The sequence below is a fragment of the Protopterus annectens genome, chromosome 13.part0, assembly GCF_019279795.1.
Source record: "Protopterus annectens isolate FY-2018-M chromosome 13.part0, PAN1.0, whole genome shotgun sequence".
Classification (NCBI taxonomy): Eukaryota; Metazoa; Chordata; order Ceratodontiformes; family Protopteridae; genus Protopterus; species Protopterus annectens.
The window spans coordinates 740,102,757-740,128,881 of NC_056747.1; the positions used below are offsets into that span (position 1 = coordinate 740,102,757).

A 26,125-nucleotide genomic window follows, 5' to 3' on the forward strand; every position below is an offset into this window, starting at 1 on the left:
ATATATATGTATGTCTCCCAAATATACAACAAAGTGTAGAATATTTAGGATCTTTGCTTTGAAGTGTTTACATAGGTATGTTTATACCCCAAGTAGACTCCAAAGAATTTTTCCTTACATAGCAAATGTTGGAAGTGTGATGGGAAAGAAAGAGGTAATTGGGACATATTTTTTAAGAGCATAAAGAGTTGGCAGACTTTAAAAATTCCCTGCAGACTACTCTATCAGAAATACTGAGTGAGCATGTTGGTATAAATAAGGAAATTACTTTTTTTTTTTTTTAGCTGTGATGCAGAATTGGAATTGTCTTGATATAGTAAGGCCTTGCTGAGTCTAATTATGATGGTTGTGAAAAAAGCAATTACTAGAAAATGGAAATAACCATACTAGACGTAGTGGATACAGTAATAGCCATAAAACAACTAAAAACTGAATTTTTAGAAAAGGGTAGGAGCAAATTACATAGATAAAAATGGGAATTGTGGGAACAATACACACAGAATAATGGTTTGGAGGAGGAATGAGGTTTCAAAGAAGCCGGGAATGTACAGCTGTGTACACTTACCATAAATGTAGATGTTTGAGTGTATTCACTGTTGCAGTCATCACATTTGGGTTATCTGCCTGCAGGTAGCCCTCAGCTGGCCTGAATAACAGAGTCTTGGGATTTCAGTGTCGCATGCTGTCGCTTCTTCCATGACGTCAGGTCGTCAGAGAATAAAACATGCAGTCAACGCCATTACATCAGTTTTTCTTGCACCAGATGTCAGGTGCCCCCAATATAGGAAGCAATTATATGGTATGGAACACCCCCAGCAAAAAGCAAATACACATGGTATAAGATATGCCAAACCAAAAAGGATAAGTAAAAGCAAAGAGAAGTCAGGGGGGCTGGAGGGAGGGTAAACAGGACTGCAACAGTGAATACACTCTAACATCTACATTTATGGTAAGTGTACACAACTGTACTATATTCTTCGTGTTTCACTGTTGCAGTCATCACATTTGGGTCGATTCCCAAAGCTAAGGAAGGGTGGAGGTAGTTAAGAAGCATGAGGGCTGGCAATCAGGCCCTGTAAGACTGCTTTGGCAAATCCAGCTCTGGATTTAGAAAAGACAGGTAAATGGCAATGCTTGGTCAAAGTGTGTACAGAGATCCAGGTTGCAGCTTCCAGGATGTCCCTGGTAGGGACTCCCCTGAGAAAAGTTGTAGAGGTAGATGTAGCCCTAGTGCAATGTGTTCTAATCCCCTGTGGGGTAGGTTTCCCATGGTGTTTGTAGCAGAAATAAATGCAGTGTGCTATTCATTTAGAAATGGTTTGCTTTGAAATGGCCTTGCCCTCTGCCCCTGTAGCAAAGCTGACCGGCAGCTGTTCAGATTTTTGAGAGGCGTAGTCCTGTCCAGATAGAACCTAAGCTGCCTGTGCACGTCCAGGGAATGCAGGATCCTTTTCCCTTTATTATGAGAATTAGAGGAAAAAGTTGGCAAATGAATGGACTGGTTTAAAGCCATACTAGGCACCGCCTTGGGTATAAAAGATGGGTTAGTCCTGAGGGAAACTCTGTCCGCATGGAAAATAATGAAGGGTTCCACTGCCATTAGGGCCTGCAGTTCAGACACTCTTCTTGCTGAAGTGATGGCTAGAAGTAAAGCTGTTTTCCATGAGAGGAATTTTAACTCTGCTGTAGTAGCAAGTTCAAAGGGTGGAAGCGTGAGCTTTTCCAATACAAAGTTAAGGTCCTAGGCTGGAGTGGGAGCTCTCCTGGGGGGGGGGGGGGTCTTACATTTTTGGCTCCTCTCAGGAACTGTTTTACCAGGGGATAAGAGAAGATGGCTCAGTATTATAATGAGCTGAAATGGCAGAGGCATGAATCTTAATTGAGGAGAAGGATAGGCCTTTGTGGAGCATGTCTGCAAAGTAATCTAATATATGAGGTAAGCTGGGCACAGTGTCCATTCCCTGAGACTGGCTCCAGGAACAGTATCTTTTCCACTTTTCCTAATAGGATTTTCCAGTACTAGGCCTCCTTGCCTCAAGAATGACATCCAGCACGTTCTTACTGAGGGTTGCTAGTGATGAGTTCATGGGACAGGGGATTAGCCAGGCTGCAAGGTTCAGGGTCTGTAGTTGAGGGTGCAGAATCTGACCCGCCTGCTGGGACAGGAGGGAAGGAGTCTGAGGCAGGTGCCATGGTTGTAGCACTGTCAAGACTGCGCATAAGAGAGTACCAGTGCTGGTGCGGCCAGTCTGGTGCAATCAGGATTGTCCTTGGCTTGTCCTGTTTGATCTTTAGTAGAACCTTCGGAAGGAGGGGCAGAGGGGGAAAAGCATAGACTGACAGGCTTTCCCAGGTAAAGGACAGGGCATCCACTCTCCAAACTTGGCTGTGGGGAGTTCTGGTGCAATATTTGTCAATTGATAGTTCTGAGGAGAAGCAAAAAGGTCCACCTCTGGTGTCCCCCACCTGTTCCTCAAAAGCTTGTATATTTTGGGTTCCAGTTTCCACTCGTGTGGGTCCATGAGATTTCTGCTCAAGTAATCTGCCAGTGAACGTAGTTTGCCTGGCAGGAATTGAGCTTGCAGGTGCACTTGGCTGTTCAAGGCTGTGTTCCACAGACCCACGGCTAGTATGCAGAGTTGGTAGGAATGGGTTCCCCTGCTTGTTTATGTACCACATAACTGTGGTGTTGTCGTCTGTCTTTACCAATATTTGTCCTGGAAGAATAAGGCCTTTGAAGGCTGTCAGAGCATTCTGTACAGCTAACATTTCGTTTTGATGATATGCAAGTGCATTTGCTTTGGGTTCCATTTGCCCTGAAAGCACTGCCCCTGCCATGTGAGCCCCCCATTCATAGTCTGATGAGTCTGTTAGGGTTTGGGCGGCAGGGGGTAGAGTGAAAGGGAGTCCCTTGTTGTGGTTGCAGGCCTCTGCCCACCAAAGGAACTCTGTTTTTATACAAGGAATGATAGGAATAATTGATTCCAGGTCCTGAGAATGTTGACATATGCTTTTTAAATACCATTGTAGTTTCCTCATATGCAGTCTTGCATATGGAATTAGTAGAATGCAAAAGACCAAGAATCCCAGGGCTTGCAGAATTTTCCTTGCAGACGGCTGGGATTTTGTGACCAATAGTTTGAAGTAGGTTGTCAAATAAACTTGTTTCTCCAGAGTGAGGAGTGCCATCTGGGAAGTTGTGTTCAAGCTTGCTCCCAGGAATACAATCTGTTGGCTGGGTACCAGCTGTGACTATCTTTGTCGATGGTGTACCCCAGTGACGTTAGAAGTCTCTTTACAAATGCTAGGTGCTGAAGTAGCAATTCCTGATTGTCTGCCTGAATCAGGCAATCATCCAAGTATGGGTAAATTTGAATTCTTCTCTACCTGCAATATGCAATGGCTGGAGCTAGGCACTTTGTGAATACCCTGGGTGCAGTAGATAAGCCAAAGGGAAGTGCAGAGAACTGACAAGTGCATAGAGCCTGCTCTGAAGCGTAGGTATTTCCTGCAAGATTCCCTTATGGGGATGTGCAGATAAGCTTCTTTTAAGCCTGGAGTTGCTAGCCAGGAGTCCTTGGCTAGCATAGGAAGCAGCTATTGGAGAGTTAGCATTTTGAATTTTGGAACCACCAGAAAGGTGTTGAGAATAGACAGGTCCAGGATAGGACACCAAGAGTTTTCTTTCCTGGGAACCAGAAACAGTCTGGAATAAAAGCCTTGTCCCTTTTGTTCTGCTGGGACACGCTGAAAACCCTTGATACTGAGAAGAGAAAGTACTTGCTTCTGGGCCACTGGTTTTAGGGTTGCCACCCTTTCAAATGTCCAAAGTGGGACATTTTTTGTAGAAATGTCAGATTTTGCAAGGCAAAACATACCCACGGCCAGTACAAAGTACAGATACTCACTTTTTTTCCAGAATAAAAATTTATTCTTGTAGCATTTGAACTGCTTATTCTGTTTATTATAATATTTAGGTGTTTCAGATACAAAATAACTGTTTTATGCAACTATTAAAGAAAATATAGGAAATATTTTTGTCCTAAAATCTCAGGACATTTGCCATTTTTTCAATTTTTTTGCAGGACACAACTCCCCAAAGAGGGACTGCCCCTTGCAAAGTGGGACAGGTGGTAACCCTAACTGGTTTGGGGGAAGGTCTGGCCATCTGCTTAGGGGTGGGTGTGAGTGGAAGTGGAATCTGTATCCCTGGGAAACAAAGTTTAAGACCCATCTGTCTTGGGTAATGTATTCACAGTTTCTGGCATGCAGGGCACGTTTCCCTCCTAAGGGTGCAAGTACTTGGGCAAGGCTTGGAGGAGTTAAGGATAAGTCATTGTGCAATTTTACCATAAGATGGCAGTTTACTACTCCCTGTTTTGGACGTGGGCACACTCCATTGCTTAAATCTGTGCATAACCTGAGATTGAAGTCTTGGTGGTCTGCTGTCCCTGGGCTTGGACTGAGAAGGCCAGGAAGGGACTGGAAAAGACTAGTTTTTTGAAGGCAAATGCCTACTGAATCTAGGTGGCTGTACCTGTAAGAAATCTTTAACAGTTTGCATAGATTTAGCTTTCTCCTCCATCCTTTTGAGGACAACTTCTGCTTTATTGTCAAATAGATGCTCTTGATTTAATGGTGCATCTAGTAATTTTGCTTTGACATGATCTGGCAAGTTCTGTTCCTTAAGCCAAGCATGCCTTCCAAGAACAGACCCAGTGACAGCAGCCCTGCAAGATGCTTCTAAGGCATCAAACCCACATTGCAAAATATGCTTACCAACTTGGTTAGCAGAATGCATTAACTCTTGTAAATCTTTGTGTTCTGCACAGTCACGAATCAACATTTTTTGTTTAAGTAGCTCCATAATATGCTGCTGATACTTTAACATATGAAACTGGCAATTTAACGCCCTAATGGCAAGAGTAGCAGAGGTGTACACCTTTTTACCCCATCTGTCTAAAGTCCTAGAATCCCTGTTCGAAGGGGTAGGATTTTTGGCAGTTGTAGCATTAATGCCTTTAGGTCTCTGGATCTGCAGTAGGATTCTTAAAAAGGAATTTATGTACGTCAGGCACTCTATATTACCGGTCAGGTTTCCTGGGAGCTGGAGGTAAAGTATCAGTGGTAAGGCTAGATTCCATGAAGACATCATCTACAATTTCCAGAACAGGAGGGATAGCTAGAGGCCTGTGCTGAGGCAAGCTTAAAAATTCCCTGAGTCTCTTTTTGGACTAAGGTTAGTCCTGGCTCTCCCAACGGAAATGCTCTTTAAGGGTGTGCAGGGTTTCACCAAAGGAAAAATCGTCTGGAGGGGAAGCAGAGGGAATGGAATCCTCATAGGTAGATAAGGGTATGTCCTGGTAATCAGAAAGATCACAGTTAACAGATTCCTGATCAGAAGAATCAGAAGGAAAATCAGTTCTTGGTCTTTTTGAGGTGGAAGGCTGACTTCCCCTAATTAAAGTAATGAGGTCCTCAACCATTCTAAGCATTTGTTTTTGTGGTATGTGGGCCCGAGAATGCGCTTTGGTCGTTGGTTTCCTAGGCGTAATGCGAACTTTAGGCCTGAGAAATTTGGTATTTTTGATTTGAAACAAAGTCGTTGGTTTAATATGTAAATCGGAAGGCCTGAATACACCCTCAGAAGCTGGTGCCTGCACAGTGGCTCCGGACCCATCCAAGGTAGAGACATCCGCAGGTTCCATAATCGAAAAAGCATCTCGCGGCATACTGGACTCTGAATGGGAGTCAGTACAGGCTTGCGAATCTGCAGAAGCGACCATCAGGGGCTGCGAAAGCGCCTCATTGAATACTGGTGGACTGGTGACTAGTGTCGTCAGCAGCTTTGGACCGATGCTTCTGTCTCTGTCTTTATCCTCACATTTTTTTGGAAGATCGGTAGTTGGATGGCTTATCAAAGCCATTTCGGAGTACGGAGATAAACAGCGAAAGAATTTAGATACAAAAATTGCCCGAAGACAAATAGGTCAGGCGTTGAACAAGGCACAAAACAGACAGCGGGGGAAGTCGTGGTCTGGGCCTAAACAGGTGACACAGTAAGAATGAAAATCTCTGAGGTATTTGCTTTCCACAGGCAAGACAATTATTAATTTTTTCTGACATCGATTAGAGCAAGAAAAAAGGATCCCCACCATTAGAAGACTTCAGGTCTGAAACTCGAAAAACAAAAATTTCAGGAGGTGGCCACTGGCACTTGCGAACCGCTTCTGCTTCGGGAACCGCAAGGCAAGAAAGACTGATGTAATGGCGTTGGCTGCATGTTTTATACCCCTGATGTCATGGAAGAAGCGACAGCATCCGACGCAGAAATCCCAAGACTCTGGTATTCAGGCCGGCTGAGGGCTACCTGCAGGCAGATAACCCAAATGTGATGACTGCAACAGTGAAACATGAAGAACATCTGAATGAGCTATGTAATGTTTGACTGACTATGACTGGACAGATTATAACTGATGTATAATGCTTGCAACTAAAATAGGTCAATATGGTTTGTTTTCGTTTATATAAATCTATGATGGACTATACTCATACGCGATTCATTTAATTAAGATGTTTCTTTTAAAAAAAATATATAAGTCAAACAGCCTGTAAACAGACCTCAAAATCAACAAAATGCAGCTTTTCGGAGAAGGGGGTGCACGATAAAACACAAACAAAAATAAAGATTTGCATATCTTACAGTGGTCCTTGCACTATGTTTTCACTTTAGAAAATGAACTGAACTGAATTACCTTAAGAATCTTATGCCAATAATCAATATTCTACATGTACTGCCTTTTAAAAAAAGCAAGGAAAAAAATTGAGTCGAGGCAGCTTTACTACTTTGTGAACTCCTTTTGTTTATTATATACATCAACTTTGGGTTGCTGCACTTCTGGCAAAGGAGGAAAACAAAAACTTTCAATGACTTTGTTTTCTGGAACAATTTTCTTAATTTTTTGGCAGTTCAGCCAACTTACAATTTCCTCAGTTCTTCTCTACAGATCACAGTTGCCTAGCCCTCTCCCACACAATGTAGTACATTACATTACAATTCAGGCACACATCATCACTGTCACAGCAATTCACAGCTGTCGGACATTTTGAGAATGGAGGAACACTAATACTTAGTTAAGAAGGAACTTAACACTACGGGAGAAATAAGGTAGATCTGTATTCACCTCAGCCAAAGTATTCATAAATTGCTACTTGAATATGGATCTTTAATGAGTGGAGCCATACTATTTGGTTGCTCATACTTGCCCAAAGTAACACAGGTCAGTAAATTGGACTAGTCACTAGGGGACTGGATGATGAAGTATTTCTGAGGGTGAAAACGACCCCTGCAGCACAAGGCACATTACGGCCTCACTCAGCAGTTAAATCTGGAAACTAGTACAAGTTATATGTGGCTCTTAGTGGAACAGTACGTTATAGGTGAGAAGGAGTTGATGGCCTATACCCTTGGTTTGCAGCAACTACATGAACTCAGACGCCAAGAGGTATGAAGCGTTCGAGAGTAATTTAAATACAAATGTGCTGCTCTTTGAACAGAAAGAGCAGATGCATAAAATGAAAAAGTTGGAACGAGATCTGAGGGACTTTGAGAGAGAGGAGGTCTTTTCATGGCCGAGGAGACCAGCAACTAATGGGAGCTTGAATGAGCAGTCCACTACAAATCAATAAACAAGAGGAGAAGCAAAGTCTAGGAAGTAGCTTGAGGGACCGGTACAAAAAACAAATCCAATACCATCTATGAGTGGTAACAACCCAGAGGAGGGACCAACAGATATTCAAGCGAAAACTACCGTAGGCGAAGGGCCAGTGATTCAAGCACAAGATGTTTGGAGAAAGGTACGAGAGATAGAGAATAACTTGGAAACCAACAGTTTTTTAAAGTTTCCACTGCCTTTCAGAGAAACAAAAGCATCACCAAACCAACAATACTGTTCCAGGAAGAGAAGTAAATTGTCGGAGGACCAAGGACAGATACAAGTGCAGATGAAGAAGCCGTGGCATTTCATGAAGAGGGACTAGTGCATAATATATATCAGAGTATGTGCTATCACCATCTGAAATGACTATTACAAAAGAGTTTGTCTTTTGTGTCATCATTACATACTGATAATACTGATTTTGTCATTGATATAAAAATGTTCAGTAGAAATGTCATGCTTAAACTGTTGTTTGGGAACAATGAATGTAATGATGTAAATGTGTTTAAAAAGCCATCCACGTTTATTCCTTCGATGCATCCGTTAACAGAGTTTGAGAGGGCATGTGAAAGTGATTTGTTAAAACTGACGAATGATGCTAATAGATGTCATAGTCATTATAATATTACAAAAGTTGAACGCGAGGCCCTGAGAAAAGTGCAGGAAAATAAAGCAATAGTGATAAGCGCAGCTGACAAGGGGGATGCAACTGTGATCACTGACAGTGAGCAATATAGAATGGGAATAAAATTATTTATTTAGCGAAGGTGATACATATCAGAAGTATATCACAGCTGAACAGCTTGATAAATTAATTAAGAAGCTACAGATAGATCTTTATGATTTTCTCATGCGCAGAGTGATCACTCAAGATTTATATAATTATTTTCTCATTTAGATGCCGGTCGTCCCCTCTTTTAGGGGGCTGCCAAAAATTCACAAGAATCCTGTCAGGCCACCCCTAAGACCGATAGTTTCAGGAAGGGGGTGGATTACTGAGGCTATATCCATTTTTTTGGAAAAAGCCTTAAGACCTCTAGTGGAAGTTACATCAACTGCAGTAAAAGATACCAAAGAGTTTTTGTGACATTAGTTGAATTTACTACATCAGGTGGTTATGATCAGGAACATTTTTTGGTCACTTTAGATGTGGCCTCACTATTCACACGTATATACCCAATGGAGAAAGAGTTGAATATGTGAGGTCATTTCTTAATGAAGCAGGAACAGAGAGTGGTAGGGCTTTGATTATATGTTTTTATTAGAGTTAGTCCTGAACAATGCTTTTCTTTTTGAACAAAGATATTGCCTAAAAAAGGGAGTAACAATGGGTACACCCTGCACCAACTCTTACTCTAACATCGTGATGGCGTAGTGGGAAAAGACTTGCATCTTGGGCATAGAAAGCAGGAGGTGATCCATTTCCTTTTACAAAAGATTCACAGATGATGTCTTTTTTGTATGGACAGGAACTGAACAGAGTTTGATCGAATTTATAGAGTATGCCAACCATTCCACTGACTTTCTTAAGTTTGTGGGCAAATGAAGTAGGATGTAAAAGTGTTTAAGGTAGGTAATAGGCTACATTCTGACATTTTTAGGAAAGAATGCAGAAGAAATAATCTTCTACACCGTACTAGTATGCACCCCCCTCATATAAATAACAACATCATGCAAGACAGGGGTTGTGAGTATCTAGATTAACTAATATGGACACTAATTGTGAGAAAGCACTTAGCACTCTAAAAGGAGATTTATGTCAAAGGGGTTATAAGAAGAGTGAATATGGGAAACTGAATGATGCTATGTTTATAGATAGGAAACAGAAAGGTAGACCCTATATTGAAAGAAGAAAGGAAAATTATCATATTTCGAAAAGGGCAAATAATACCTGTATAGAGTTGTTATACCCTATTCCACAGACAATAGAGCAGTTGGTGAGATTATTAAAAGGAACAGGGAGATTCTATTAGTTGATGAGAAGATAAAGAAGATAGTGGGTACTAAACAGAGTTATTCTTATAAAAATAACAAATCTCTTAAGATATTACTCTATGAGAATAACAAGAAGAAAGGAACAGAATCAGCAAGGAAGGGCAATTCTGGATGTAGAAGCCACAATTTCTGTTTATATATGTTGAATGATAATAAGTTTATGCATCCAACTACGGGGAGGATGTTTGTGTTTAATATGTTCATAGGTTCATACTAGGCTATCTGCCCTAGAGCATTTATAAGCCTAGCCAGAGTGTATTTGGCTTTCGCCACCCATTTTAAATTAATTTTGCTATGCCCTTTTTCGAGGTTAGTGTACTGTGCCTCTGTCTAACAGTGACAAAGAAGTGATACCCGGGGTAAACCTACGATCTCCCATCCACGCATCAAGATTCCTCTTGAAGAGAGTCAATGAGGGACTCTGCCTAACCTGGACTGGGATTTTATTTCAGAGTAAAGGGAGCCTCTGGGTTATGAATCTGTCCCTCCAGCATGTCCTATTTATTTCAGTGCTGAGGTTCAAGTCTCTTGAGCACGTGGCTCGATGGGATTTGGATTTTCTGAGGTGCAGCATGTCCATTAATTCCGGGTTAGACATGGCTTTATACGTCAGGCACAGATCGCCTCTGAGCAGGCGGTATGCCACTGAGTAGAGCTGGAGTTTCTTTAACCAGGCAGCATATGGCATCTGTTTGAGCCCTTTGATCCTCTTGGTGAGGTACTTTTGGGGTCTTAACAGTTGCTGCAGGTGTCTGGTAAGGTACATCCCAAAAGGGACATTGTACTCAATTATGGGCCTGATGAGGGATGAGTAAAGAGGCATGATGACCTCCCCTGATCTAGATGTGAATCCCTTCATGATTAGGTGGGCTATATGAAATGTTTTTCTAACCACTTTGGCCACGTGGTTGTCAAATGAGAAATTGCTATCAACTTGGGTCCCCAGGTCCCTAATTACTTCTTCTGTACTTAATGGATTACCACCTATGTGGTAATTTGTGGGCACTTTGTTTTTGCCAAAGGGGATGACTATACACGTTTTGGCGTTTAGCTTGAGGTCATGGCTCTGGCACCAGTTGTCTGTTTCTATGATGCCCTTTTGGAGGATGCTTGTGTCGGCTGTAGAGTCGATTATGGCGCACACTTTGCAGTCATCTGCGAACTTGGCCAGCCACAGTCCTTCTGTGTTAGCCTGTACCTCCGAGAAATATATACTGAACAAGAGAGGTCCCAGGACTGAGGCTTGTGGGATGCCACTTGTAACTGGTTTGGAGTCTGACATGGCTCCAGCAATTCTAACCATGTGGGTTCTGTCCTTGAGCCAGTTTGCAACCCATCTAGTGACATAGGGGTTTATATTTAAGCTGGTGAGCTCATCTATAATGCCCAAGTGGGGTACTGTATTGAAGGCTTTTGCGAGGTCCAGGTAGGCTGTGTGGACCACCTTCCCCTCGTCAATGGCCTTGGTGACTGTTTCAAAGAAATCGACCAGGTTTAAGAGGCAGGATCTGCCCTTAACAAAGCCGAACTGGGTAGGATCCAGTGACTGTAGGTCCCCAATATCTTTATTTATGAGGTCCATGATGATCATTTCCATAGTTTTGCAGACCAAGCTAGTCAGGCTTATGGGCAATAGTTTCCAGGATCCGTTGAGGCACCACCTTTGTAGAGAGGGACCACTGTTGCCATACGCCACTCTTTGGGCACATATCCTGTAGTAAGGCTGTGATTGAACAGTAGTTTTATGTTTGGGTTTAGCTCTTCTTGGAGTTCATGTAGGACGCAGCCCAGGACACAGTCTGGTCCCATTGATGCAGAGTTTTTTGCTTTGGAGAGGGCGGCTCTTACCTGAGCATCTGAGATGTCAGGGGGGCAGCACTCTGCTGGGATAGATATTTGCCCTTTTGGTGTGGGGGGGGGAGAGAAGTTTGCACTGAACCTGTCAGCTAGCATGTTGGCAATGTCTGTGGGTTCGGTGTATTTTTTGTCATTTTGGACGAATTCTGAGCATATCTGGGAATTCCCACCCAGGTTACTAACATAACTAAAGAAAGCCTTGTGATTATCCTTAGTGTCCTGTGCAATTTTTCTCTCGAAGCTGGCCTTAGACGATTTTATGAGTGCCCATAGTTTTTTGCTAATACTGATCAGAGATGCCTTCCCTTTTTGGGATTTTGCTCTATCATGTAGTAGCTTCCTCCTTCTATTGTATAGTTTGTTTATGGCTGGGGTCCACCAGACAGGACATCTGCCTTTGGAGGATTGGGTCTTGGTTTTACTTGGGATTGCATGATCCATGCATTCCTGAAGGTGTTCATAGAATGCGTTTATAAAGGATTCTGCGGTCTGGGCCGTATTTTCCACAGGCCTGGGGCTTTGAAGGATTCCACCTCGGTTTTGAGGAGTGTGAAATTTGCTTTAGAGAAGTTTTTCACTGTGGTTTTCTGGGCAGGGGGTGGGGTCAGAATGTGAATATCCAGTGGGATTAGTTTATGGTCTGATCTTACCAGTGAGGGATACACTTCTGGTCTGGAGTATAAAGTCCCCATGTTGGTGATGATCAGGTCCAGTATGTTTTCCCCTCTTGTGGGAGTGATAACAAGTTGTTCCATAGCATTTGAGTTTATAAATTCTAGGAACCTTTGGGCTAGGGTGTTGGAGCTAGAGTAATGCTCCCAGTCTATGTTTGGGTAGTTGAAGTCTCCCAATATAATGGTGTTTGGAGAGACCTTCATATTTTCCAGTGTTCTCAGGAAGGTCGAGTGGGGTTCCTGGGTTTGGGAGGGTGGTCTGTAGCAAGCTATAAAATGGAAGGCAGTTTTACCCAGTTAGTTGCACATGGATAGTCTCTGATGCTTCGTGCTGTTCCTCCAACCTGGAAGTCCAGGGAGGTACGTCTTAGGTCATTCACACCAGCATGGACAATGACCGAGTCATATTTGTACTTGCCTTGGAGTGACCTGAGTGCTTGTGTTATGTGGCAGATCCTAGCGCCCGACAGGCAGCTCACCGTGACCTTCTCCTTGTTCAGCCTGGTGAGCGAGACGTCAGTGTGCCTGACGATAGTCACCTATTACAAGTGTATCAGGTGTGTTGTTTAGCCTTAAGGGCTGTGACTGTTCGGCACACTGGCTTTGTGAGCTATGTGTTGCACATGTTTTGTTTTGGGGTAGCGGTTGCTTGGGTATCTGCTTTGGAGGTCTCTGCTGCTTAGGCAGATTTTTATTTAGAGCCTCCGAGTATGTTTGTGTGTGTTTATGTGTTTGGTTTGCTGTCGTGGTAGGTCTATGAGAGACTGGAATTGTAGTGATTGTGGTTTCCTTCTCCTCCTGACTGGTTACGCCAGTACTGAGTTGAGAGAGCTTAGCCTCCAGTTTGGCTATATGGTTGCATCTCTCACATGTGTTGGAATTTGTTGGGAGGAGGAGAGGGTTGTCTGTGAACATGAGGCAGTTGTAACATTGCCTCAAGATTCCCAGGTTCACCAGCTAGACCAGAGAGGAGATTGACAACTGACCTTTGGACATGCTAGAATAGTATTGGGAATTCCTTTATAATTGAAAAAAAGGGCCAATGGAGAACAAGGTACTCAAGGGGAGTTTGTGAGGATGTAGTGCTTTTAATTTTTTTAGTGCTGACTTATATAATTGCTTAAGTGAGCAAGTGCCAGGTAACTTAAATGTAAAAACGACAAACAGTAACTTTCTTTCAAGTGAAACAAGGAAATAAGTACAGTAAGCAATGCAGATATCACTAGGGATCCACAGAAGCGCTGAAAAGCCGCGTTTTAGGTGGAATTAGCTTTTCAGGGAAATAATAAGCAAACAAACAACAAGCATACAAACAAAGTTAGATTCAGCAGGCCTGGATCTAGTCTATGCTATAGCAAACAAGGTGTACCAATTACAGTAAGAAGCAGTTCAAATATGCAGGTACTATAAGCCTTTAACCAGAAATTCCCAGCTCAGAAGGGCAGAGTCCAGCCTCTCCTCCCACAAGAGTGCAGACCATGAACCCTCTTAATGTAAAATAACTGGCCTGAAGCCCAAGTGCTTAATGCTTTTACTTTAAGTGCTTTTACTTTATTTTTTATGTGTAATTTCAGACTTTCTATTTTGCATGTAAGGATTTCCTAAGCTAGCTGATATGTGAAGTCTTTGACTTCACATTACATTTGTTGATTATTGCCAGCAGGTGAATTTTAATTGCTGCAGACATATGGTTGGTTGCTGTGAAATAATGTGGGTGAGGCAACCCCTTTTTATTGAGATTTTTACAGTGTTTGTATTGCCTGAAGAAGTGCCAGGAGGCACGAAAGTGCTCACTAGTTTGTACATGAATAAAAGTTTTGCCTTTTATTTAATATCAAGAGAGCCGTGTTTGTTTACTTCCAGTTTGGACTTTTTTTGGGAGAGCTTCATCCCCAGCTGCTTTTGGATTTGTGTTTTGTAATAAAATCTATCAGCTACATCCAGGGCTAGCTGAAGCTCTTATTTCCAGCACACAGACAATATTGTGTGGAACAGGAAAGCCATAACTGGCTACATTATCTATGCCAAAAATCAGCAGACAAAAGGAAAACAAAACAAATATAGACAACAACAAATAATATGAAGGTGGAGTTCCATAATGTTCCCCCATCCGTAAAGGGGAACAATGATGTTTGATAAGAAAGTATTGCATGAAAAAATCTGTTAGTCTTGTACTTCACTAACATCATAGAAATGAGACCCTAACTAAATGGGGAAATACATGCACATATAATACATGCACATATATCTACACAGACATATACATAAACACATGCATGTGTTAATCAGATTTATGCTCGTCAGTTCAATTGCTACAAACAGTTGGGCTCCCTTTAAACAGAAGATTAGCATTTAATAACTAATTCTCTGAAGTACAGAATGGACAACAACAGTTCTACAGATTAAAAATGTCCAGTTCTTATGCAAACCTATGACTCTATGACTATACTTATCAAAAGCAGGACTGTGATACCTAAGATGGAGCGCAGATGACCCTCCAAGGTCTGCAGCACAACATTTTTGACATCTTGAACATGTTTTCCTAAGAATTGCTCACAAGCCACAGCAAGAAGCTCCTTCTCTGTCATGATTTTCACCTAAAGAAAACAAACAATGATTTAAAGACCACACTTTACTGCAAATTCAAAATTTAATAAGCTTACTTAAGCAAACTCTTGTTATCACAGACATTCAGAAATGAAAAAAATCACAAGAGGACATTTTTTTTCTACACAGACCTCATTTCAAGATGCCCCGCATACACACTTTTCAGGGAGACTGATTCAGGTCCCATGATTTACATCTGTCAAAAGGACCCCATATTTTGGCTCTGAATTTTGCAAAGCAACTGCAAATTTACTGATTTTGTGACAGACCAGCAAGACAACTGCAAATTTACTGACTTTGTGACAGACCAGCAAGATGTTGAGCAAGTAAACAATGTTGAATGCAGTAAATTCAACAAGCCACTTCTTCATGGCCTGTCTATCCAAGACCAGAAAAGCAAACAAAACTGTTTTGAAAGAAGTTATGTACTCACCGTAACTTTCCATCTGCTTTGTTCATTTTCATTCTTTCTCAACATATGGGTACAGATCTGACCCTTGGATTAGACTCGGTTGCTGTTCTACAGCTGACGGAAATCACAATCTCTTGAGCACTTCCCTTACGCATAATGCTGTACTCCCCTTCCTTCTCCAGATCTTGTTTGTAGCTCCCCATATTAGACGACATATGTGTATTTTATACATACACACACATATATACACACACACATATATATATATATATATATATATATATATATATATATATATGTCTACTTTGTTTGATAGAAAGCACATTTCACTAAAACTCATTTAAATGAAGTCACATTTCACTGAAATTCAATTCCCGGAGCACAATTCACTGAAAGGTCACTTCACTGAAAATTCATTTGACTGAAACTCATTTCGTCTAAACAGGTATATGCCCTCTTCCCCACTGTTGTGCAACCCTGGAGTTAGTATATATAGTAAAGGGGGGGCACAGCCCCCCACCTATTTGAAACGTTGTAAATCATAAACATGAATACTTACAAGTCAAATGAATAACTCTTTCCTGAAGATATTATATATCCAAACTATGTGGGGGTTACTCCCCCCACACACACACCCTTACTATATACACTAACTCCAGGGTTGCACTACAGTGGGGAAAGTACAGTGGTGTACACTTACCATAAATGTAGATGTGTATTCACTGTTGCAGTCATCACACTTGGGTTATCTGCCTGCAGGTAGCCCTCAGTTGGCCCAAATACCAGAGTCTTAGTATTTCTGCAATGGATGCTGTCGCGTCTTCCATGACGTCAGGGGTATAAAACAGGCAGCATGCGCCATTACATCAGTTTTTCTTGCCCCAAATGTCAGGAGTCCCCAAAAAGAGAGCTAGTATATGGTGGGGAACACCACCAGTAAAAAGTAAATACCAATGCCATTAGGAATGGCCATACAGAGGAGAGGTAGAAAGATGGAGAAAGCCAGGGGGCTGGAGGGAGGGAAACCAGGACTGCAACAGTGAATACACTCGAACATCTACATTTATGGTAACTGTACACAACTGTACTATGTTCTTCGTGTTTCACTGTTGCAGTCATCACACTTGGGTTGATTCCCAGAACTGCAGATGGGTGGAGGCAGTCAATAAGAGTTAGGGCTGGCTAGTAGGCCTTGCAAGACTGCTGTAGTAAATCCAGCCCTAGATTTCGAAAAGATAGGTAAGTGGTAATGTTTGGTGAAGGTGTGTACAGAACTCCAGGTTGCAGCTTCCAGAATGTCCCTGGTTGGGACATCTGTGAGAAATGCAGTAGAGGTAGAAGGAGCCCTAGTGGAATGTATTCCGATCCCCTGTGGGGTAGGTTTTCCAGGGTGCTTGTAGCAGAAATGGATGCAGTGTGCTATCCATTTGGAAATGGTTTGTTTTGAAATGATCTTACCCTCTTGCCCCTGTAGCAAAGCTGACTAGCAGCTGGTCAGATTTTCTGAAAGGCTTAGCTTTCTGTGCATGTCCAAGGAGTGCAGGATCCTTTACCCTTTATTCTGAGGGTTAGGGAAGAAGGTTGGTAAATGGATGGATTGGTTTAGAGCCACACTGGACACCACCTTAGGCATGAAGGACGGATTAGTCCTGAGGGAAACCCTGTCAGCATGGAAAATAATGAAGGGTTCCACAGCCATTAGTGCCTGTAACTCAGACACTCTTCTGGCTGAAGTTATGACTGGAAGCAAGGCTGTTTTCCAAGAGAGAAATTTTACCTCTGCTGAGGAAGCAGGTTCAAAAGATGTAAGTGTGAGCTTTTCCAGTCCAAAGCTAAGGTCCCAGGCAGGGGTGGGTGCTCTCCTAGGGGGGCTTAAATTGTTAGCCACTCTCAGGAACTGTTTGATGAGAGGGTGAGAAAATAGAGGTGGCTCAGTATTATAATGAGATGAGATGGCAGAGGCATGAATCTTAATGGAGGAGAAGGATAGGCCTCTGTGGAGTAGCTCTGCTAGGTAATCTAGGATTAGAGGTAAGGAGGGCACTGCTGTGTCCTTTCCTTTAGACTGATTCCAGGAACAATATCTTTTTGCACTTTTCAGCATAGAATTTCCTAGTAACAGGCCTTCTGGCTTCAAGACTGACGTCCAGTATCTGTTTGCTGAGGGTTGCTGGTAGGGTATTCAAGGGATAAGCCATGCTGCAAGGCTTAGGGTTTGCAATTGGGGATGCAAAATCTTTCCCTCCTGCTGAGACAGCAGAGTAGGAGTCTGGTGTAGGTGCCAGGGTGGCACCGTTGTCAGGCTGCATAGGAGTGGGTACCAGTGCTGGCGTGGCCAGTCTGGTGCAATAAGAATTGCCCTTGGCCTGTCCTGTTTTATCTTGAGTAGTACCCTTGAGGGAAGAGGCAGAGGGGGAAAGGCATAGACTGAGAGGTTTTCTCATTGAAAGGATAGGGCCCATCCACCTTCCACGCCCTGCTATGAGGGTTCTTGGTGGAGTACTTGCTTAATTGGTTGTACTGGGGGGAGGCAAAGAGGTCCACCTCCGGTGTCCCCCACCTCTGGATCAGAAGGCTGAAGGTGTTGTGCTCCAATTTCCACTTGTGTAGGTCTAGGAGATTTCTGCTTAAGTAGTCTGGCAGTGAATTTTGTTTCCCTGGCAGGAATTGAACTTGTAGATGCACTTGGTAGCTCAAGGCTGTGTTCCACAGGGGTCCCTATCAGCAGATCAAAGATGCATGCTTTCGAACGCGTCTTGGTCGAACTGACAAAACTGAAACTGCAAAATATCTAAGTGACATGTAAGCGACTTTGCCATTTTCGGCCCTGTAGTGCGGTCTCGGAGTTGGTATATATAGGTGGGGGGGGGGCACAGCCCCCCCCCCACTTAATCTCATGTTTTAATGTGCTTTCTTTTTTTTTTTGTTGGAACAAAGATTTTTTTTCCCTTGGAAAAAAATCGCTGTTCTGACAGTTCGGTTTTGTAAGCTTTCGCTTACATGGGGTCGATTAATCACCATTCGCTTACCTAAGCGTTCTGTGATCTACTATAGAACCTTCATCAGGGCCATGGCTAACCTGCAGAGTGGGTAAGAATGGGTTCCCCCCTGCTTATGTACCACATAACTGTGGTGTTGTCTGTTTTTATCAGCAGTTGTCCTGGAAGGATTAGGTAGCTGATAGCTATCAGAGAATTCCGTACAGCTAGCATCTCTTTCTGACTGATGTGCAGGAGAATCTGCCCTGGGATCCAGTGGCCCTAAATGCATTTGCCTGCCATGCGAGTCCCCCATGCATAGTCTGATGCATCTGTTGTCAGGGTTTAGACGGCGAGGGGTTGAGTGAAATGCAGTCCCTTTTTGTGGTTGACTGCTTCTGCCCACCAAAGGAACTCTGCCCTTAGACAAGGTATGATAGAAATGACTGTTTCCAGGTCCTGCGAATGTTGGCACCAAAGACTTTTTAAGTACCACTGAAGTTTCCTCATACGCAGTCTTGCATATGGAATGAGTAGAATACATGAGGCCATGAACCCTATGGCTTGCAGTATTTTTCTTGCAGATAGCTGGGTCCTGGTGATCATTTGTTTCAGTTTGTCAGACAGACCTGCTTTTCTGGAGTGAGAAATGCCATCTGGGAAGTTGCTCCCAGGAATACAATCTTTTGACTGGGTACCAGTTGTGATTTCCTTTCGTTGATGGTGTACCCCAATGAAGTGAGAAGGCTTTTACAAATGTCAGGCACTGAAGCAGCAATTCCTGACTGTCTGCCTGAATCAGGTAGTCGTCCAAGTATGGGAAAATTTGGATATTTCTCTGCCTGCAGTATGCAATGGCTGGAGCCAGGCACTTTGTGAATACTCTGGGCACAGTAGATAAGCCAAAGGGATGTGCAGAGAACTGATGGTGCATAGAGCCTGCCCTGAAACGTAGATATTTCCTGCATGACTCCCTTATGGGGATGTGTAGATAAGCTTAGTCTAGAGTGACTAACCAAGCATTCTTGGCTAGCATTGGGAGAGCTGTTGCAGGGTAAGCATCTTGAATTTTGGGACCACCAGGAAGGTGTTGATAATTGAAAGATTCAGTATTAGGCGCCAAGAGCCCTCTTTTCTGGGCACCAGAAAAACTCTGGAGTAGAAACCCTGACCCCTTTGTTCTACTGAGCAAGGAAAGTACTTGTTTTTTGAGCCTCTGCCCACTGGTTTGGAGGAAGGTTTGGAAACCCGCTTGGGGTTGGCAGTGAGCAGAAGTAGAATTTGTACCCCTGGGATACAATGTCGAGGACCCATCGATCCTGAGTAATGGACATCCATTTTTTTGCATGAAGGGCAAGTTTTCCTCCTAGGGGCACAAGCAGTTGGGCAGGGCTGGGAAGGAAAATTGAGAAGACATTGTGAACTTTTTCCATAGCGGGGCGGCTTACCACTCCCTGGTTTTGGGGTGGGGGCACTCCATTGTTTAGATCTCTGCATACCCGGAGACTGTAGTTTGGGTGGTCTGTTTCCCCTGGGCCTTGTCTGAGAAGGCCTGGAAGGGGCTGAAAAGGACAAGTTTTTTTTAAGGATAATGCCTACTGAATCTAGGCGGTTGCACTTGTAAGAATTCTTTAACACTTTGCATAGATTTAGCTTTTTCTTCCATCTTTTTAAGAACTTTTTCTGCTTTGGTGCCAAACAAAAGGTCCTTATTTAAAGGAGCGTCTAGTAATTTGGATTTGACATGATCTGGCAAGGTTTGTTCCTTCAGCCAAGCATGCCTTCTCAGTACAGAACTAGTGACTGCAGCCCTGCAAGATGTGTCTAGGGCATCAAAGCCACACTACAAGGTATGCTTACTAACTTGCTTTGCAGAATCCATTAGCTCTTGAAAAACTTTATTTTCTGCAAAATCTGGAAATAATACCATTTTTTTGTTTAATTAGTTCCAAAATATGTTGCTGGTACTTCAATATGTGAAACTGGCAATTCAATGCCCTGATGGCAAGAGTGGCAGAGGTATATACCTTCTTACCTCATCTGTCTAAAGCTCTGGAATCCCTTTACGAAGGGGTAGGATTTTTGGCTGTAGTAGCCTTAATACCTTTAGGTCCTTGGGAAATGGTCTCTGGATCAGCAGTAGGATTTTTTAAAAGAAATTTGTGGGAATCAGGTACTCTGTAATACCGGTCAGGTTTCCTAGGGGCCGGGGGGGGTAATGTATCTGGAGTAAGACTGGATTCCACAAAAACATCATTTACAGCATCCAGGACAGGGTGTATAGCTAGAGGCCTGTGCTGAGGCAGCTCTAAAAATTCTCTGAGTCTCTTTTTGGACTGGGGATAGTCTTGGCATTCCCAGTGGAAATGCTCTCTTAAGGTATGCAAGGTTTCACCAAAAGAAAAATTCTCTGGAGGAGAGGCAGAGGGAATGGATTCCTCTGCATCTGAATCCTCATAGCCTGACAAGGGCAAATCTTGATAATCAGATGGTTCAGAGTCATCAGACTCCTGGTCTGTAGGGTCAGAAGGAAACTGAATTCCTTGTCTCTTAGCAGGGGAAGGCTGGCTTCACCTAATTAGGGTAATAACGTCTTCAGCCATTCTAAGCATTTGTTTTTGTGGCATGGGAGTTTGAGCATACACTTTGGTTGTCTGTTTTCTAGGGGTAGTGTGTACTCTGGGCCTAAAAAACTCAGTAGTTTTGACTAAAAAAAAAGTTGTCTGTTTGATTCGAACATCGGTAGGATGGAATACAACCTCAGAAGCTGGTGCCTGCTCGGCTGCTCTGGACCAATCCAAGCTAGAGACATCAGCAAGTTCAGAAGCATCTTGCGACATACCTGACCTTGAATGGGTCTCAGCAGAGTCCTGCGAATCCACAGACGTGGGCATCAGGGGCTGCAAAGGCACCTCACTGAGTACCGGCGGACTGGCGACTAGCTTAATGGAAGCGTCGTCGGCAGTTTTGGACCTATGCGGTCTGTCTCTCTTAGTTTTTTAGGAATATTGGTAGTCAGATGGCCTATCAAAGCCATTTCGGAATACGGAGAACGAGAGCAAAAGAATTTAGCAACAAAGATAGCCAGATGAATTGTTCAGGCATTAAACAAGGCACAAAACCGACAGCGAGGGACGTGGTGGTCTGGGCCTAAACAGATGACGCAGTAAAAATGAAAATGTCTGTGGAGTATTTGCTTTCCACAGGCAAGACAATTGTTAACTTTTTCTGACATCGGTTAGAGCAAGAAAAAAGGATCCCCAATGGGAAACCTCAGGATTAAAAACTCAAAAACGAAAATTTCAGGTAGCGGCCAACCGGCACTTGCGAACTGCTTCTGCTTCGGGCTCCTCCTCAGCAAGAAAGACTGATGTAATGGCATCGGCAGCTTGTTTTATACCCCTGACGACCTGACATCATGGAAGAAGCGTCAGCATCCGACGCAGAAATACTATGACTCTGGTATTCAGGCCGACTGAGGGCTACCTGCAGGCAGATAACCCAAGTGTGATAACTACAACAGTGAAACACGAAGAACATCAGGACACATACCTTTCGATGAAATGAGTTTCAGTCAAATGAGCTTTCAGTGAACAGTGCTCAGGGAATTGAATTTCAGTGAAATGAGACTTCTATTAAATGAGTTTCAGTGAAATGTGCTATCAAATGAAGTAGACCTAAAAAAAAAATATATATATATATATATATATACACACACACACACACATACATATATATACACATACACACACTTCCTGAAGCTCAAAGGAAAAGGAACTTGCTCCTGTGCACTCTCCCGCTATTCCAGAAGTCATCAAAAAACCATGGATGGGGATGGAGGGAGGGGAGATGAAAACGGACAACACAGATGGAAAGTTATGATGGTGAGTACATAACTTCTTTATCGGATGTTTTCAATTTTCATTCTTTCCTCAACATATGGGACAGAGTCCCCAGTTACCTGGATTCCAGGTGGACTCCAAGGAAGGATATTCTTGAGTACTGTAGAGCCAAAGTCTGATCTTCCCCTCGAGACCAGATCCAATTTGTAAGGAGTAATTAAGGTTATGAGTGGTAGCCCAAGTCGTAGCAGCACAAATATAGTCTATGGAAGTTCTGGATGGGAAGGCTGATGAAACTGCCATGGGCCTAGTTGAATGGGCCTTTAAGGATTTAGGAAGAACCAAACCCACCTTGTTATAGACAAAGGAAATACAGTCAGTTACTCATCTTGATAAAAGTTACTTTCAAGACTGGCTGACCCAATTTGTTTTCTGAAAAGGAAACAAACAGCTGGTCAGATTTCCTAAATTTCTCATGATCTGTGCACATAGAATCGTAATGGTCTATGAACATCCAGTAAGTGGAAAGAATACAGGGAGATTAATGGCTTTATTAATGTTAGTTCCAGACACCACCTTAGGAAGGAATGAAGGGTTGGTTCTTAAAGACACTATTCTTGTGAAAGACCAAGCAGCTTAAAAGACGAGGCTTGCAGTTCTGATACTCTTCTAGCTGATGGTATAGCTATGAGAAATATTGTTTTCCAAATCAGACACTAACTCACATCTCAATGCAGGTTCAAAAGCTCACTGGGTTAGGGCCTGTAACATTGCAGTAAGATCCCTAGGTGCAGTAGGGTCTTTGAAGGGGTGCATTAGTAAAAAGGCTGCTTTTATAAAAGCTTTACAAAGACGTGAAGATCCTAAAGTAGAATTAACTCTGATATGGAAAGTGGAGACAGCAGCTAAATGAACCTTAATTGTAGAAAGACAAATGAAGCCAGGAATTCAAGGATCTTATGGAGTAGTGCTGAAAAAGGGTACATGTCATTGTGCTGTGCCCAAAGGACAAATCTTTTCCATTTGCTCTTGCAGTTTTTCCTAGTAGAAGCCTTGTGAGAAGATAAAAGAATGTGGACACAACAGAAATGAGAGTTTTGGCTGTCTGGCTATCAATTGAATTGGAGATACCACGCAGTTAACCTGAAACCCAAGATGTCCGGGCTTGTTGTAGCTGTTGGTGAGACAGGCGGTATGGAATTGGATCAAGAATCCAAGGCGGGTAAACTAGGTGAGGCTAAAGAAAGGGAAACCAATTTTGTTGACACCAATAAGGGGCAATAAGGATTAGTATGCTCTTCAATCGAGATGCTTTCTGTAAGGCTTTGGAGATGGGGGTTAAGCATACAGGAGACCTGGGGGCCAATCATGAAGGAGAGCCTCTCTTGGTGACTACCCCCAGCTGAGGGGTTAGGGCAAAGAAACTGCTGCAGTTGTTCTGAGAGATGCAAATAGGTCGCATCATGGCTGGCCCCACTAGTGAAACATCATTTCCAACATTTCTATTTTGAGAGACCACTCGCGAGGTAATAAAATGCAACTGTTCAAGTAGTCTGCTATCACACTGGATTTCCCTGGTATATGCATTGCTATCAAAAATCGATTTGTAGATATCGTCCAATGACACACATTTAGGGTTTCTTGACACAAGGGTTAAGATTTGGTCCCTCCTTGTTTGTTAATGTACTATACTATTGATATATTGTCTGTTTGGATCGCTGTAGTGCAGCAAGGGAGAGTGTACTGGAATGCCTGCAATGCTAGCAGTGCTGCATGTTGATATGCAGGTTGGCCTCTTCGGGGACTATGTGCCTTGAGCAGTCTTTCCCAAGAAATGCCCCCACTCTGAATTGTGAAGAGTCCATGGTCACTATGGCCTTGGGCCGAGGGAGTAAGAATGGGCAATCTTGTCTTAAATGATGTGGGTCAATCCACCAAAAGTACTTTTTGCAGGCTTCAGTTACGCTGATCTTGGTGGACAGAGGGTGATGTAAGATGGAGGACAGGGCTTTCAATGTACATTGCAGAATTCTCATATGGTACTTCACTAGTGGGAGCAGAAAGTACAGTTTTGTACCTACCATAAATGTAGATGTTCGAGTGCTCATACAGCTGCAGTCATTACAGGGTTATCCTGCCGTCAGGCGGGTCCTATGTCGGCCGAATTCCAAAGTCTAGGTCCGGCGTCGGTTGTCGTCGCTTCTTCCCTGACGTCAGTGCGGCAGGGGTATAAAAGTGGCAGCCAACGCCATTTTCTTCAGTTTTTCTTGCCCCAGATGTCAGGTGCCCCCAGAAGGAAGGCAAACATAATGTTATGCAAAGATGCAATGTTGATAAATCAAAAACAGTAGTTGCAAGCAAATACACCATAAAATAATACCCCAAAAAGGTTACATGAAAAGGTGTTTGTCATAAGGCCTGTCCTAAGAGGGGATGGAGGGAGGGAAACCTGGACTGCAGCTGTATGAGCACTCGAACATCTACATTTATGGTAGGTACAAAACTGTACTATGTTCATCGTGCATACAGCTGCAGTCATTACAGATGGGTAGAATCCCAAAGCTAAGTAAGGGTGGTAGGCACCAAGTGGAACTAGGAGGGGCGAGTATGCCCTGCAGGACTGCTGTGGCAAAGCCCGCTCTAGATTTTGAGTATAGTGGGAGGTGATAGTGCTTGGAGAAAGTGTGCACTGAACTCCAGGTGGCTGCTTCCAAAATGTCCTTGGTAGGGACCCCCCTGAGGAAGGCTGCAGAGGTAGCTGTGGCTCTGGTGGAGTGCGATCTGATGCATGCAGGCACAGTTTTTCCATGAAATGAGTAACAAAAGCGTATGCAGTGGGCTATCCATTTTGAAATTGTCTGTTTGGAAATAGCCTTTCCTTGAGCACCTGCAGCATAGGACAAAAGAGTTGCTCAGATTTTCTGAATGGCTTTGTCCTGTCCAAATAGTAATGAAGGTGTCCGTGAATGTGCAAGGAATGTAGTAGTCTTTAGTAATGAAGGTGTCTGTGAATGTCCAAGGAATGTAGTAGTCTTTCCCCTTTGTTTTGTGGATTAGGATAAAAGGTAGGTAAGTGGATAGTCTGATTCAAAGCTACACTGGATACTACCTTTGGCATAAAGGTAGGGTTGGTTCGTAAGGAAACTCTGTCCTGATGGAAAATGATGAATGGTTGCACAGCCATGAGGGCATGTAGCTCCGAAACCCTGCGTTCTGAGGTGATAGCCAGAAGAAAGGCTGTTTTCCATGACAAGTATTGTAGCTCTGTTGAAGAAGCTGGCTCGAAGGGAGGAAGGGTCAGCTTTTCCAATACGAAGTTGAGGTCCCAAGCAGGGACTGGTGGTTTTCTTGGGGGTTTTATATTCTTTGCCCCCCTGAGGAACTGCCTTAAGAGAGGATGAGAGAATAAAGGAGGATCTGTGTTGTATTGCGCAGAAGGATCTGTGTTGTATTGCGCAGAAATGGCTGAAGCGTGGATCTTGATGGAGGAGAAGGAAAGTCCATTGTTTAACATCTCAGCTAGGTACTGTAAAATTTGAGGTATATTTATTACCCAAGGATTCTGTCCCTTTTCTTGATTCCAGGCACAAAATCGTTTCCATTTGGCGGAGTAGGCTTTTCTAGTAGAAGGTCTTCTGGCCTCCAAGATGACATCCTGCACCTCCTTGGAGAGGAGAATCTGTTGGGAAATCAAGGAATTCTCCATGCAGCTAGATTTAGGGTTTTGAGATGGCTGTGAAGGGTTTTGTAGTTGTGCTGGGACAACAGAAAAGGGACTACAGGTAGGATCCATGGTGGGGAATGTGTCAGGCTCTTCAGGAGCGGATACCAGTGTGGTCTTGGCCAGTCTGGAGCAATGAAAATCATTTCCGGCCTCTCTGCTCTGGCTTTTAATAGAACTTTGGGCAGCAGAGGAAGAGGCGGGAAGGCATAAACTGTCAATGTTGCCCAATTGAAGGAAAGTGCGTCCACTTTCCAGGCCTGTGGATGATAGGTCCTTGAACAAAATTTTTTCAACTGGCAATTTCTGTGGGTAGCAAAG

At 43.2% G+C, this 26,125-nt stretch overlaps 1 protein-coding gene across 2 annotated transcripts in view; it reads right to left on the minus strand.

Moving 5' to 3' along the window:
* The window catches only part of FLOT2 (flotillin 2), a 1,587,019-nt gene that overhangs the window by 823,555 nt on the left and 737,339 nt on the right, over nt 1–26,125 (minus strand). For both annotated transcript variants that reach the window (XM_044054428.1, XM_044054427.1), the window contains exon 4: nt 14,718–14,841. In XM_044054428.1, coding sequence (XP_043910363.1) covers nt 14,718–14,841 — 124 coding nt within the window. The remainder of the gene's footprint in view (nt 1–14,717; nt 14,842–26,125) is intronic.